This window comes from Monodon monoceros, unplaced genomic scaffold, assembly GCF_005190385.1.
Source record: "Monodon monoceros isolate NGI ecotype Baffin Bay Population unplaced genomic scaffold, NGI_Narwhal_1 Super_Scaffold_5, whole genome shotgun sequence".
NCBI lineage: Eukaryota > Metazoa > Chordata > Mammalia > Artiodactyla > Monodontidae > Monodon > Monodon monoceros.
Genome location: NW_021703782.1, coordinates 114,013,024 through 114,028,021, shown reverse-complemented (window position 1 = coordinate 114,028,021; position 14,998 = coordinate 114,013,024). Strand labels below are relative to the sequence as shown.

The following is a 14,998-nucleotide window of genomic DNA, read 5'->3' as shown; positions in this document are numbered from 1 at the left end:
ACTTCCGGGGTGAGGCTCAGGGGCCACTGCTGGCAAGGGAGGGTTTGGCCACCGCCTCAGGCCCTGCTGACCCTGCTTTTGGTCTTTAGGGCAGATTTACTGGGCCAAAGACATCATCTTCCTGGTGACAGAGCACGACCTTCTGGGCTCTGAGGCTTGGCTTGAAGCCTACCACGACGTCAATGTCACTGGTGGGTGTTCTTGCCCTGCCCTGGCCCCCACAGAGCCACTGTCCTCACCAGCCCCTCACTGGCAGCTCATTCACCTGCTTCTACAGGTATGCAGTCATCCCCTCTGCAGGGCCGGGCTGGGGCCATCCAGGCAGCCGTGGCCCTGGAGCTGAGCAGTGATGTGGTCACTAGCCTCGACGTGGCTGTGGAGGGACTCAACGGACAGCTGCCCAACCTGGACCTGCTCAACCTCTTCCAGACCTTCTGCCAGAAAGGGGGGCTCCTGTGCACGCTGCAGGGCAAGGTAGGGCCACCTGCCTGGGGAGCACGGGGCCTTTGTGCAGGCTTTATCTGACTTTGTCTCACGCTGTCTAAGCTGCAGCCCCAGGACTGGACATCAGCGGACGGGCCGCTGCAGGGTGTGCAAACGCTGCTGCTCATGGCTCTGCAGCAGGCCTCTGGCCACCCCCACGGCGCCCACGGCCTCTTCCTGCGCTACCGCGTGGAGGCTCTAACTCTCCGTGGCGTCAATAGCTTCCGCCAGTATAAGTATGACCTGGTGGCGGTCGGCAAGTGAGTGCCTTCTGGTCTGCCCTTTGCATACTCGGGGCAGGGTAGTGGGTGCCCGGGGGTGTCTGGCCAGCCGTGACCCCAGCCCACGCCCGGCAGGGCTCTGGAGGGCATGTTCCGCAAACTCAACCACCTCCTGGAGCGCCTGCACCAGTCCTTCTTCTTCTACCTGCTCCCCGCGCTCTCCCGCTTCGTCTCCATCGGCCTCTACATGCCTGCCGCCGGCTTTTTGCTCCTGGTCCTTGGTCTCAAGATATCCTCTGCTTCCCGCTGTCCATTTGTGGCCAGCCTCAGGTCCCCCCACTCTAGGCTGGGGAGAGCTCTCCAGCCTCGGGGTGGGGGAGTGGGAGTGAGCCCTGGGTCCCCCGCTGGGCAGAGCCCATCACACCCCTTGTCAGGGTCCTTGACTCACAGCCACGCTCTGGAACTGTGGGTGCAGCTGCATGAGGCTGGAGTGGGTCCTGAGGAGGCTGGGGGGACCCCTGGGTCCAGTCCTCCCCTCCCTGCAACACAGGTGATGGCCCCCCACTCCTGCTTTTGGGGTCCCGGGTGGTGGTTACTGCTGCCACTCAGTCTCAGCTGGTGGCGGGATGGTGAGGATCCTTGGGACGCCCCGGCCCGGGATCTGTCTCCAAGTGCCCATGTGCCCTGCAGCGCGTGGGGCTGGCCTCGCTCGTGGCACCCTTGCTGATCTCCCAGGCTGTGGGCCTGGCCCTCTACGTCCTCCCAGTGCTGGGTCAACACGTGGCTGCCCAGCACTTCCCTGTGGCTGAGGCAGAGGCCGTGGTGCTGACGCTGCTGGCCGTCTATGCAGCTGGCCTGGCCCTTCCACATAGCACCCACTGGTGAGGAGCTGGGCTGGATGGGCGCGGGCAGGGTGCACCCTGGACACGCAGGCGGCTGCCCCTGAACCCCTTGCTTTGCAGGGTGCTGAGCACACAGGCCCCAGACAGGAGCTGGATGGCGCTGAAGCTGGTGGCCCTGATCTACCTGGCACTACAGCTGGCCTGCATCACCCTCACAAACTTCTCCCTGGGCTTTCTGCTGGCTGCCACCATGGTGCCCGGCGCTGCACTCACCAAGCCCTCCGGGCCCCGGTATGTGCTGGTCAGTCCCCACCACAAAGCCTGCCGCGACGTGCCCCCCACCTCCGGGGCCTCTGCCCCTCGCCACAGACTCCCCCTCACGCGTCACTCCTCCTCCCCCACCAGAGCCCCCCTTGACCTTGCCTCTCCACGCAGGCCACTCCGTGCTGCCCTGCTGGTGCTGACAAGCCCAGCAGCTGCGCTCCTGGGCGGCCTGTTCCTGTGGCAGCGGCTGCAGGAGGCGCCGCTCTCCCTGGCCGAGGGCTGGCGGCTCTTCCTGGCCGTGCTGGCTCAGGGCGTGCTGGCGCACCACACCTATGGCGCCCTGCTCTTCCCGCTGCTGGCGCTGGGCCTCTTCCCCTGCTGGCTCCTCTTCTGGAATGTTCTCTTCTGGAAGCGCTGAAGGCAGGTGGGAATCCCCCACGCGCCCCACGCTCTTCCCTTCCTGGGAAATAAACAGTTCTGTTTAGCTGCCCTTCGGGCTCCTGGTCACACTGTCTGCCGTGTATGTGGGGCCCCGGGGCCTGTAGCAAGAGGCTTTGCCTGCAGGGTTAGACACCCTGCTCAGCCCCTTCTGGTCCACTTACTGATGGCGAGAGGGAGGGCCCCAGCTGCATCAGCCTTGGGAAGAGGTCCTTGGGTGGATGCTCGGGGTGTGGAAGTGGCACAGGCAGACCTGGCCGCAGCCCCAGGTGCACTCTCCTGGCCTTGGAGGTCTCTGCGCATCATGGCCCAGTGCTGTGCAAGAGGAAACATGACGGGCAGGGCTGGGAGGCCTGACAGGAGCTGAGACACCCAGAGACCACACAGCACAGTCTTCAGCGCTGGAGCTAAGAGGTCAAAGGAGCTGGAGCTGGCTCCCTCCAGAGGAGGAGAATGGCGCCCCAGCCAAGACCAGAACCTCGTGTGGGCTTGGGGTAGGGCAGGAGGCGCCCCTGGCCCGGCTTCCTGGGGGCCAGACCAGCCCAGGCCGGGTGCCCACCCAGCACCACCTGAGCACCGGGGGCTGGCGGGGGGCACTGATGGGCTGGTACACAGAGAGGTCACTGGTTGTACCAAGACCCCTGAAAGGGACTGGGGTGTCCAGTGTCCATTCGGGAGGGGAGAAAAGCAAAGTGTAGCCCTCTGGTGACGTCACGGCCACATGAGGCTAAGAGACCTCACGGGAGGGCCAAGATGCCCCTGCCAGCGCCCCACAGGGCAGCGAGACCAGTACCACCTCCTACAGGCCTCAGAGTTGGAAGGGAGACAGAGATGCACTGCCTGGAGCATCAGCCCAGGACCAGCCTCCCTTCCTTTGGGACCGCATCCTGGGATGGGGCGGCCTGGCAAGTCTCGGGGAGGAAGCTTCGCCCCCGGCCCCCACCCAGGCCCACCTCTATGGTGGGGCTCATCTTCCTAGGGGACCCCCTCAACAGCTGGGGGTCCCTGACTCCACAGTGGGGGGCAGCACCTGGAGGGGTTCACTTTGGGGCTTCTCACTGCTGAAGGGCACGTGTGCTCTGTGTGCAGAGTGTGAGGGATGGGGTGGGGCAAGGGTGCTGGAGGCCCACTGTGACTAGCAGCCCGGCTTCCATCTGCTTGTCGTCTAGTCATTTTGAGGCTAGAGGAGGATTGCAGCCCCATACCCTGCACCCCCAGAAGTGCCTCCAGACTGGCCTCTCTTGGAAATCTCCCCTGATAAGGCAGGCACCGCCTGTCTGTGGGCTTCCCATCTTCCAAGGTGCGTAGAGATCTCTGCTCTGCTGTGGTCTCCCGTTGTCTCTGTCTTTGTGGACTGGCATATAATACAAAATCCTTCCACACGTTTTACCTGCACTTCGGCGCCAGTCAGTCATTTTCAACTGGACTTAGGCAGCCACTTAAAACGCAAATCATGAAAATACCTTACATCGTGAAACATACAAGTGAGGACAAAAGCTGTCCGGTCATCAGTTGTTTTGAGCTTACCCGTACACAAGAGGTGGAGGGGAGCCATGGGAGTTTTGAAGCTGATATGTTGGGGAAACAGAATTTCTGCTCTGATTTTCATTGATGTCACTTGTGCAATACATTTTAAAACGAAAGAAAACGTCAGGCTATAAAGATACAGATGAGACGTACAGGGGACGAGTATAAGGCCCCGCAGGCTTTACTCTGAGGGTGCTTGCTGCTGGCCCCCATGTCCCTTCTCCTTAGTCACGGCACCCTATTTTTGACATGAGCACAGGCGCACTGCCAGACTGTGCAGCTAGGTGTGGCCGTGTGGCTGCTGTGGCCCACAGGACCTGAGCAGAAGCTTCAAGAGTGAATTCCATGCAGAGACTTCAAACAGAAGATAGCCCTCTGAGCCGCTTCTCTCTCCTTCCCCGGGGCCACGTGGAACCAGAAGCACGTCTGGGACGTGAGCTCCAGCCCAGGCTGGGGGTGGAGATGAGCAGGGGCTCCCTGACCCTCCAAAGCCCTTGCTAAACTGGGGTTAGCCGTCGCCCAGGATTGCTCCACTGGGCTTCATTTGCAAGAAAGAAACAAACTTCTACTGTGTTTAAGTCGTTGTTATTGGAGTTTTCTGACACCTCAGTCTAGTTCATGCGAGAGGGACTATTGCTGAGCCCAGCTCACATGGGGCTCTCAGGCGGTGGGCAGCCGGGTGCATCTAGAAGTGTGTGTGTCTGTTGTGTTGGTAGTAAGTGCTCATTCCTTGGTCGCTTGCCTCCCATGCCCCAGAAGAGCAGCGCTATGGCACAGGCTTTGTCTTTCTTCCTGCCTCTTTTCCAGCACAGAGCCAGGGACGTGGTGGAATATTCCTACATATTTCTTGAATGAAAGAAGGGAAGAATCAGAGGGAGCCCTTCTGGAGGTCCAGAAGGAAGCCCAGGGGCAGACCTTTTGGCTTCCACAGGGGGCTCCTGTCTTATGATATGGGGTGAGGGCCCGGCAGGTTAGGGTGCAAGACTGGGGAGGTCCTGAGCCAGGCGGGACCCACCTCAGGAGACCCAGCAGCTTCCTCACGACCAGACCCTCTGCAGACGTCCTCCTGCAATTGGCTGGCTGTCCCAGGTCTCCTCTGTGCTTCTATCAGACCCTTTGCGAAGTCACCCCATTCCACCTGGGGCTTTAAGGTGGGGCTCCAGGGCTGCCCTGGGGGCCTTTCTCTGTGAGCCGCCCCTGCGGGCTCCAGCTGCCCTCATGCCTGCACTCAGATCGTGTCTTTCCTCTAGGCCTCTGTCCTGAGGCCACGTCCTGTCACCTCCGCCTCCTGGATGTGCCATGGTCACCTTTAAGTCATCTCTTCCCGACCTGAACACCTCCCACCCCGCGTGCATCTCCTCCCCTGGTGCCCTCACCCAATCCTGGACCTGCGGTCCACCTTGTCTCTCTTCAGGGGATGCCTATTGCCTCCAGGATAAAATCAAACCTCCTTACCTTGGTCTCCAAGGCCTGCCTGGCCAGCTCCTGCCTGTTCTTCAGAACATTTTTATTGCCCCCCAGAAGGAGCCCTGTACCCCACTTTCCCCTCCCCTTTCAGCCCCTGGCACCGTTAACCTACTCTCTGCCGCTATAGATTTGCCGAATCTGGACTTTCACGTGAATGGATTCATGCAGTACAGTAGTACCCCTTACCTTCGGGGCTTGTGTTCCAAGACTCCCAGGGGACGCCTGAAACCCTGGATAGTACTGAATCCTATCTGTTCGTGTCTTCCACCCACAAACTTAATGCTTTTTCCATCTTAACCAAATTCTTATCATGCACTGCGGCCATAACTTTTGCAGTTTTTGAGGTGCACCAGCAAAACTAGCATGAATTTCTTTTTCCTTCACAGTTTCACGGATAGAAGATTGGTTCTTAGCGTAGATCTTAGCAACCTCAGCATACAATTTTTTTCCTTTCCTTATTAAGTTGAGGACTTTCACCTTTTCGCTTAAAGGAAGCACTTCATTTCACTTAAAGGCTTCTCGTTGGTGTACCTGAATCGCAAGCACCACTACTCTTGCACTTTGAAGCCATTCTTAGGTAAAATAAGGGTCACTAAATGTAAAACAGCTAGCTAGTGGGAAGCAGCCGCATTGCACAGGGAGATCAGCTCGGTGCTGCGTGACCACCTAGAGGGATGGGATAGGGAGTGTGGGAGGGAGATGCAAGGGGGAAGGGATATGGGGATATATGTGTGCATAGAGCTGATTCACTTTGTTATACAGCAGAAACTAACACAACATTGTAAAGCAATTATACTCCAATAAAGATGTGAAAAAACAAATAAATAAAATAAAAGGGTCACTTACTTGAACACAGACACTGTGATGCCTCCACAGATGATCTGATAACCCAGATGGCTACTAAGTGACTAATGGGCAGGATATACTGGACAAAGGGATCATTTGTGTCCCAGGCAAGACAGAGGGGCGGGTGCAAGATTTCACCACTCTACTCAGTCTGGGAAGTATTAACATGTTAGCAATATTAAGACTTCCAGCCTGTGAACACAGGATGTCCTTACATTTATTTAGGTCTTCTTTAATTTCTTTCAGTAATGTTTTATCATTTTCAGTGTACAAAGGTTGTTAAATTTATTCTTAAATATTTAATTTTTTCTTTTAATTTATTTTTGGCTGCATTGGGTCTTCGTTGCTGCACACAGGCTTTCTCTAGTTGTAGCGAGTGGGGGCTACTCTGTTGTGGTGCATGGGCTGCTCATTGCGCTGGCTTCTCTTGTTGTGGAGCACAGGCTCTAGGCGCACGGGGTTCAGTAGTTGCAGCACGCGGAACTGCAGATACAGAGGGCTGACTTTAGAGTTATAGTTGGATTTTCAACTTTGCAGAGGGTTGGGCGCCCCTAACCCCTGCGTTGTTCAAGGGTCAGCTGTGAAATAGTGGTTGCAGTACGCGGACTCAGTAGTTGTGGCTTGCGGGCTTGGTTGCTCCGCAGCGTGTGGGATCTTCCCAGACCAGGGATCGAACCCGTGTCCCCTGCACTGGAAGGCAGATTCTTAACAACTGCGCCACCAGGGAAGTCCCCTAAGTATTTAATTTTTTGATGCTATTGTAAATATAATTAGTTTCTTAATTTCATTTTCAGTTTGTTCATTGGTGGTGTATAGAAACACAACTGATTTCTGTATATTGATCTTCAGTCAAACTTGATGAACTCATCCATTACCTCTAATATCAATAGTTTGTGTGTTCCTTAGGATTTCACAGTTGACCCTTGAACAATGCAGGGGTTAGGGGCGCCGACCCTCTGCAAAGTTGAAAATCCAACTATAACTACAGTCAGCCCTCCGTATCTGCAGTTCCAAATCCTCAGATTCAACCAACTGCAGATGGTGTAGTACTGTAGTGTGTATTTAGCAAAAAAAATCTGAGTATAAGTGGACCTGCGCAGTTCAAACCCATGTTGTTCATGGGTCAGTTGTATGTAATTCATGTTATCTGCAAATATAATTTCATTTCTTCCTTTCAAATTTAGATGCTTTTTATTTTATATTCCTGCCTAATTGTCCTGGATAGACCCTCCTATATAATGCTGAGTAGAAGTGGCAAGAACCAACATCCTTCTCTTCCTTCTAATCTTACTAGGAAAGCTTTCAGTCTTGCACCATTGAGTATATTAGCCATGAGGTTTTCATAGATGTCCTTTATCAGGTTGAGGAAGTTGCCCTGTATTCCTGTTTTTTTGAGGTTTTCATCACGAAAATGTGTCGGATTTTTTTTCAAAAGCTTTTTCTGTGTCTATTGTAATGATCAAATGTGGTCCTTTTCCCTTTATTACTATTATGTGTTATATTGAGTGTTTTTTATACATTGATTGATGTTTACATTACTAAGATAAATCCCACTGGGAAAAAGATGTACTGCATTTTTCAAGCATTGGGTTGAGTTTGCTAATATTTTGTTGAGGATTTTTGTTATCTATATTCATATAGGATATTGGCGTGTAGCTTTCTTTCCTATGATATGTTGTCTAGTTTTAGTGTCAGGGTAATACTGATCTCAAATAATGAGTTGGGAAGTATTCCCTCATCTTCTATTTTTTGGAGGAGTTTGTGAAGTATTGGAGTTAAGTCTTCCTTAATTTTGGTAGAATTCACCAGTGAAGCCATCTCATCCTGGGCTTTTCTTTCTGGGAAGTTGTTGTTGTTATTTAATTACTAGTTCAGCTTCTTTACTTGTTATCGGTCTATTTAGATTTTCTACTTCTTCTTGAGTCAGTTTTGGCAGTTTGTATCTTTCTAGGAATCTGGCCATTTCATATAGATCATTTAATTTGGGGGCATAAATTATTTATGGTGTTACCTTATAATCATTTTTATTTCAGTAAGGTTGGTAGTAATGTCACTTTTTTCATTTCTAATTTTAGCAATTTGAGTCTTCTCTTTTTATCTTAGTGAGTCAAGCTACAGGTGTGTCATTTTCATTGATCTTTTTAAAGAATCAACTTTTAGTTTATTTTCTCTGTTGTTTTTCTATTCTCTGTTTCAACTGTTTCTGCTCTAATCTTTATTATTTCCTTCCTTCTGCTTACTTTGGGTTTAGATTGTCTACTTTTTGTAGTTTTTGAAGTTAGAATGTTAGGTTATTTATTTAAGATCTTATCTTTTTAATACAGTAATTTAAAGCTCTAAATTTCCCTCTTAGCAGCTCTCTTGATGGTGCTAAGTTTTAGTATGTTGTGTTTTTGTTTTTATTCATCTCAGAGTATTTTCTAATTTTCCCTGTGATTTTTTTTTAATTTAATTTTTATTTTTGGCTGTGTTGGGTCTTCGGTGCTGCACACGGGCTTTTCTCTAGCTGTTGTGAGTAGGAGCTACTCTTCATTGTGGTGCGCGGCTTCTCATTGCCTTGGCTTTCCTTGTTGCAGAGCACAGGCTCTAGACGCATGGGCTTCAGTAGTTGTGACCCACGGGCTCTAGAGTGCAGCCTCAGTAGTTGTGGCTCATGGGCTTAGTTGCTTTGCAGCATGTGGGATCTTCCCGGACCAGGGATTGAACCCGTGTCCTCTGCATTGGCAGGCAGATTCTAAACCACTAAGCCACCAGGGAAGTCCCTCCCTGTTATTTCTTCTTTGACAAATTGTTTATTTAGGAGTATGTCATTTAATTTTCACATACTTGTGAATTTCCCTACTCTCCTTCTGTTGATTTCTAATTTCATTCTGTTGTAGTCAGAAAACATACTTTGTATGCTTTTACTACTCTTAAATTTATTGAGACTTGTTTTATTGCCTAACATATGACCTATCCTGAAGAATATTCCATGTGCACTTGGGAAGAATATGTACTCTTCTGTTGTTGGAGTGTTTCATTGCTGCCCGTTACGTCTAGTTGGCTTATTGTCTTGTTCAAGCCTTTTCTTTCCCTGCTGATACTCTGTCTAGCTGTTCTATCCATTACTGAAAGTGGGGTACTGAAGTCTCCAACTGTTATGTTAAATTTTCTATTTCCCCTTTCAATTCTGTCCAGTTTTGCTTCATGTATTTTGGGGCTGTGTTAGGCAAATATATCTTTATAGCTGTCATTTCTTCTTGATGAATTGATCCTTTTTTCATTATAAAATGTCCTTCTTTAACTCTAATATAAACATTTGTCTTAAAGTTTATATTGTCTGATATTAGTATAGCCCCTCCAGCTCTGTTTTGGTTACTGTTGATGAAGTGTCCTTTTTTCCAAATTTTACTTTCTATTTGTGTCTTTGAATATAAAGTGTGTTTCTTATAGGCATTATATAGTTGGACCATGACTTTAAAAAGAAAAATCCACTGTGCCAATCTCTTCCCTTTAACTGGAGACTTTAATCCATTTACATTTAATGTAATTAATGATATAGTACAATTTATACCTGCTATCTTGATATTTGCTATGTGTCTTATGTCTTTTTTGCCCCCAATTTCTTCATTATTGTTTGTGTGTGTGTGTGTGTGTGTGTGTTATTTTCCAGTGAACAACTTTAATTCCTTTGTTATTTCTTTGACTACATTTTTTGAGTTATTTTCTTAGTGGTTACCCTTGGGATTACAACTGACATCTTAATTTGTAACAATCTGATTTAGATTAAAATTACATTAATTTTAACTGTATTAAAAGATGTTGCTCCTGTATAGCTGTTTACCCCTTCTTAATTTATTGCCACATATTCCACCTCATATATTCTGTGTCTATACCCATAGATTTGTGTGTTTTTTTTTTTTTTTTGGCCTCACCACACAGCTTGTGAGATCTTAGTTGTGGCGCATGGGCTTAGTTGCCCCGTGGCAAGTGAGATCTTCCTGGACCAGGGCTTGAACCCATGTCCCCTGGGTTGGCAGGCAGATTCTTAACCACTGTGCCGCCAAGGAAGTCCCTGCCCCCTTGTTTTGAGAGATGATTTTGACAGATATAGAATTCTCGGTTGGCAAGTTTGTTCTTTCAGCACTTGGAATATGTCATACCACCGCCTTCTGGCCTCCATGGTTTCTGGTATGAAATCTTCTGTTAATTTTATTGAGGACCACTTATATGTGATGAGTCACTTCTCTCTTGCTGCTTTCAAGATTCCTTTTCTTTGCTTTTCAACAGTGTATAATGTGTACAGGTGTGGACCTCTTTTACTTCATCCTGCTTGGAGTTTTTTAACTTCCTGGATGAATAGATCCATGTTTTTCATCAAATTTGGAAAGTTTTCAGTCACAATTTCTTCAAATATTCTTTTTGCCCCTCTTTCTCCTCTGCTCCTGAGAATTATGTATAGGTTGGTATGCTTAATGGTGTCCCACAGGTCTCTGAGGTGCTGTTAATTTTTCTATTCTTTTTTCTGTTTTGCAGACCAGACAATCTCAACCGACCTAACTTCAAGTTTGCTAATTCTTTCTTCTACCTGCTCAAATCTGCAGTAGAACCCCATAAGTAAAAATTTTCAATTCCATTATTGTACATTTCAACTCCATAATTTCCATTTGGATCCTGTTTATAATTTCTTTTTACTGACATTCTCTATTTGATGAGATATTATTCTCATACTTTCCTCCAGTTCTTTAGACATAATGGTTTCCTTTAGCTCTTTGAACATATTTTTTAATTTAATTGTTTTTTATTAAAATTTTTTATTATTTTTAAAATTTTTATTGGAGTATAGTTGATTTACAACATTGTGTTAGTTTCTGCTGCACAGCAAAGTGAATCAGTTATACATATCCACTCTTTTGTAGATTCTTTTCCCATATAGGTCATTACAGAGTATTGAGTAGAGTTCCCTGTGCTATACAGTAGGTCCTCAGTCCTCATTAATTATCTATTTTATACATAGTAGTATGTATATGTCAATCTCAATCTTCCAGTTTATCCCCCCCAAACATATTTAAATAGTTAAGATTCCCCAGAGATAGTTTCTATTGATTGGTTCTTTTTTCCCTATTTATAGGCCAGACCTTCTTGTTTCTTTGGATGTCTCATAATTTTTTGTTGAAAACTAGACATTTTAATTGATATAATGTGGCATTTCTGGAAATCAGATTCCAGGTTTTGTTGCTGTTGCTGCTATGGTAGTTGTGTTTGTGTATTGGCTTTTCTGAACTAATTCTGTCAAGTCTATTATTTGTCATGGGTAGCCACTGAAGTCTCTACCTGGTTAGCTTAGTGGTCAGATAAATGATTTGACAGAAATTTCCTTAAGTGTCTGGAACCAATAAATCTCTGTCATTCCCAAGTGGCTCTGTGTGTATGTGGGACATGCTCTCGGAATTCAGCCAGGCAGTTTACAACTCTGCTTTAGGCTTCACCTGTGCACAGAGACTCAAGGTCAGGTCTTTCATGAGTATATGCACAGCCCTACTTATGTTTTTGACCATCTGTATTCCGGAAATTTGTGGGGCTTTTCAACGCCCCTGTGGACAATGTATACGTCCCCAGTTCTTCCTTTTAAGCTTTTTGGTTAGTCTGTTATTTGCCCCAGCTGTTCTCCATTGCCTCAGGGAGATTACAGCTTTGAAACTACAACACTTGCCAGTAATTGCCTTCAACAGCCTCGGGGAATAGGCTACTAGCACTGGGCAAGTTGAGTGGGCTCGGCAAGAGGGGCCTTCCAGGGGATCACCTGACTGGTTAAGTAATATCAGTGCTTTGCAGTGAGGGTGTTCTGCCACCGCGCCAGGTCTGGAAATGTTGCTCGACGAAAGCGTGCGATGCCTTCGAAAAGCGGTGGATTCCGGGTTGGGGGCGTCCGGGCGTCGGGGGCGCAGCACCTCTGAGCCCCGGAGACCAGCGGCGGGATCAGGGAAACCAGGGTTGTTGGGAGTTGTCACGGCAACAGAGAGACGCAATGAGGACCCGCCCAACCGCTGGTTTCCACGACGACCGGAGTAGCGCGGCGAGGCGGTGCCCGGCCCTGACTGACAGAGCCCCGCCTCGCCCCCGCCCCGCGCCCTCCCACGCTCCCCGGTTCTCGCGATGTTTAAGCTCTTTCGGCGCCGCAGAGGCCCACGGTAGCGGCGGCCGCGCTGAAGAGGGGCAATATGGCGGCAGCGGCGGTGGCTTCGCTTCGCGGGTTAGTGCTGGGCCCGCGGGGCGCGGGGCTGCCGGGCGCGCGGTCCCGGAGTCTGCTGAGCGGTGCGCGGCCCGGGCAGCTCCCACTGCGAACACCCCAGGTGAGAGCTGGTCTTAACCCTGGCCGCCGCGCGGACCCGCAGCCCGGTGAAGGTCACCGCTGGGAGGCTCCGGGCGCGGGCCGGGCAGCGCAGGAGCAGCCTTCGCACCCGGGCCCCCGCCCCGGCCGGACCCCCGCTGCCTGCCGACCTTGGGAGCAGGGCTGCGCTCCCACCCCTCCGAGCAGCACAGGCACCTGGTGCCGAGCGTGGGGGGCGGCGGGGCGGGCTCGCTGCTGGCTCGGGACTGGGCGCTTCCCCGGGGGGCGCGCCCAGGCCCGCTCCCCTCTCCGGCCTTCCAGACTGGGCCCGCGTCCTAAAGTGACCTCAGCCTGATCTCGGCCAGCTGCTTGTGACCTTGGCCTGCCCCAGCACCCTTGCTCACTTCGGCCCGATTCCTGGCCCAGGATCTAAGAACACGCCTCACAACCCCCCCCTCCCGCCCTCAGGGCCGAATTCCGGTCGAGGGGTCCGCAGCGGGGAGGGTGGGGAGGGCAGTGGCGCGGGAGGTGGCCGGTGCTGGGTGCCTGAGTTGGGAGAGGTAGGCGCTGAGAGTCAGATCCCCAGGTAGGGCTGGGTGGTGTTCTGGCAGGCGCTGAGCGGGACTCTTGCAGGCAGTGTCCCTGTCGTCGAAGTCTGGCCCGTCCCGGGGCCGGAAAGTGATTCTGTCAGCGCTTGGCATGCTGGCGGCAGGGGGTGCAGGGCTGGCTGTGGCTCTGCATTCAGCGGTGAGTGCCAGTGACCTGGAGTTGCACCCCCCCAGCTATCCGTGGTCCCACCGCGGCCTCCTCTCCTCCCTGGACCACACCAGGTGTGTGGCTGGCTGGGGGAATTTCTGGGTGGGCCGGGTGGGGTGGAATCCTCGGCGCCCTTAACCCTTTCTATGTCTCTAGCATCCGGAGGGGTTTCCAGGTGTACAAGCAGGTGTGCTCCTCCTGCCACAGCATGGACTACGTGGCTTACCGCCACCTGGTGGGCGTGTGCTACACAGAGGATGAAGCTAAGGCGCTGGCTGAGGAGGTGGGGACGTGGGGATGCCGAGGACCCACAGATCGGGGCTCCTGCTGTGCTGGACAGCAGGGTTGTGATGGGGCTCTTGGTGGCAGGTGGAGGTTCAGGACGGCCCCAACGAGAACGGGGAGATGTTCATGCGGCCGGGGAAGCTGTCTGACTACTTCCCCAAACCCTACCCCAACCCTGAGGCTGCACGAGCGGCCAACAACGGAGCACTGCCCCCTGATCTCAGCTACGTCGTGCGAGCTAGGTACTGGCCTGCGGTGGCCGGGTGTGTGTGTGGCGGGGGACGGCAGGAAGGGCTGCCTCATGCCAGGGGCTGAGGAGACCCCGATCTGGTCCCAGGCACGGTGGTGAGGACTACGTCTTCTCCCTACTCACGGGCTACTGTGAGCCACCCACTGGGGTGTCGCTGCGAGAAGGCCTCTACTTCAATCCCTATTTTCCTGGCCAGGCCATTGGCATGGCGCCTCCCATCTACAATGAAGTCTTGGAGTTTGACGACGGTGAGAGGCCCCCACGCTGGGGGTGGGCAAGCTGGGTCCTACTTTCCCCACTGCCAGGGATGCTCTCCTGGTGTTCTTGGCCCAAGAGTGCCTGCAGCTTCCTTGGCTGGAACACTGTGCGTTTCTGAGGAGGCTCATGGGCAGCCTTGAGGCCATCTGTGTGCTGGCTGGTGGTAGGGTGGGTCCCATCCCTTTTGAAGCTGTGGGCAGGAACCCGTCTCTGCCCCATGGTGGAGGATGCTCTTTGGGCTACCCCAAATTGGGCAGGGACACCCACGGGCAGCTCGTACCACTTGTCCTTGGTCCAGGCACCCCAGCTACCATGTCCCAGGTAGCCAAGGACGTGTGTACCTTCCTGCGCTGGACATCTGAACCAGAACACGACCATCGCAAACGCATGGGGCTCAAGGTGAGAGGGCTGGGCGGAGGGGCTGGGAGTTGGGCAGGGCTCCTTTCTGCCTCCCTCCTCTGAGCCTGCCTCCCCCCCCAGATGTTGATGGTGATGGGCTTGCTTTTGCCCCTGGTCTATGCCATGAAGCGGCATAAGTGGTCAGTCCTGAAGAGCCGGAAGCTGGCATATCGGCCACCCAAGTGACCCTGCCCAGTGTCTGCTTGCTGTCCTGCCTGAATGGGTCCTCAAGCCAAGGGGCCACCCTGGGCCTGTTCAGGTCCCAGCTGGCCCTCCTGGCCAAGCCCCTCTTCCTCTGGGACAGAGGGGAAGGGGCAGGAGACGGGGTTCCAGCTCCAGATCGTTCAGCGCCCATCATGGAAATAAATTAAGTTTCTCAACATACCCATTTGAGCTATTGTGTGATGGGAATACAGGTTTGCAGAGGACTCTGGGACGAAGATCCCTGCCCTCAGAGCTCCCGGGGTGTCCAGTGCAGTGTGGTCAACATTGCCCTGAATGCTGGGAGTCCAGCCAGCAGTGAACGTGGGACAGGAAGCAGAGAACTAGCTATTAGAGAAAGCGGCAACACTGACCGGAGTGGAGAGAACCTGGTTCCAGGTGGAAAGGGCTTCGCTTGGCTGGACACAGCCCAGGGACCCAGGGCCCTGCT

General features: G+C 52.0%; 2 protein-coding genes across 4 annotated transcripts in view; both read left to right on the top strand.

Moving 5' to 3' along the window:
- Window positions 1-2,300, top strand: part of GPAA1 (glycosylphosphatidylinositol anchor attachment 1) — a 4,759-nt gene extending 2,459 nt beyond the window's left edge. For 2 of the 3 annotated variants that reach the window (XM_029202203.1, XM_029202202.1), the window contains exons 5-11: window positions 90-191; window positions 278-474; window positions 547-743; window positions 840-1,254; window positions 1,395-1,585; window positions 1,667-1,837; window positions 1,982-2,300. In XM_029202203.1, coding sequence (XP_029058036.1) covers window positions 90-191; window positions 278-474; window positions 547-743; window positions 840-1,254; window positions 1,395-1,585; window positions 1,667-1,837; window positions 1,982-2,228 — 1,520 coding nt within the window. In that variant the 3' untranslated portion in view covers window positions 2,229-2,300. The remainder of the gene's footprint in view (window positions 1-89; window positions 192-277; window positions 475-546; window positions 744-839; window positions 1,255-1,394; window positions 1,586-1,666; window positions 1,838-1,981) is intronic. The other variant, XM_029202204.1, reaches the window with a different exon arrangement.
- Window positions 2,301-12,250: 9,950 nt separating this feature from the next.
- LOC114883941 (cytochrome c1, heme protein, mitochondrial) lies at window positions 12,251-14,728 on the top strand. The gene is made up of 7 exons (XM_029202291.1): window positions 12,251-12,420; window positions 13,032-13,228; window positions 13,311-13,437; window positions 13,524-13,681; window positions 13,777-13,937; window positions 14,246-14,346; window positions 14,428-14,728. The coding sequence occupies exons 1-7, from the start codon at window positions 12,289-12,291 to the stop codon at window positions 14,530-14,532; spliced, it is 981 nt and encodes a 326-aa protein (XP_029058124.1). The 5' UTR covers window positions 12,251-12,288; the 3' UTR covers window positions 14,533-14,728.
- Window positions 14,729-14,998: the final 270 nt, after the last annotated feature.

What these genes read in the sequence shown, in the direction of transcription:
- LOC114883941 (XM_029202291.1), top strand. Translation starts at nt 12,289, where the DNA reads ATGGCGGCAGCGGCGGTGGCTTCGCTTCGCGGGTTAGTGCTGGGCCCG. An exon ending in TCCCACTGCGAACACCCCAG is followed by an intron (nt 12,421 to 13,031) that starts GTGAGAGCTGGT and finishes GGACTCTTGCAG; the next exon opens with GCAGTGTCCCTGTCGTCGAA. An exon ending in TCCTCCCTGGACCACACCAG is followed by an intron (nt 13,229 to 13,310) that starts GTGTGTGGCTGG and finishes CTATGTCTCTAG; the next exon opens with CATCCGGAGGGGTTTCCAGG.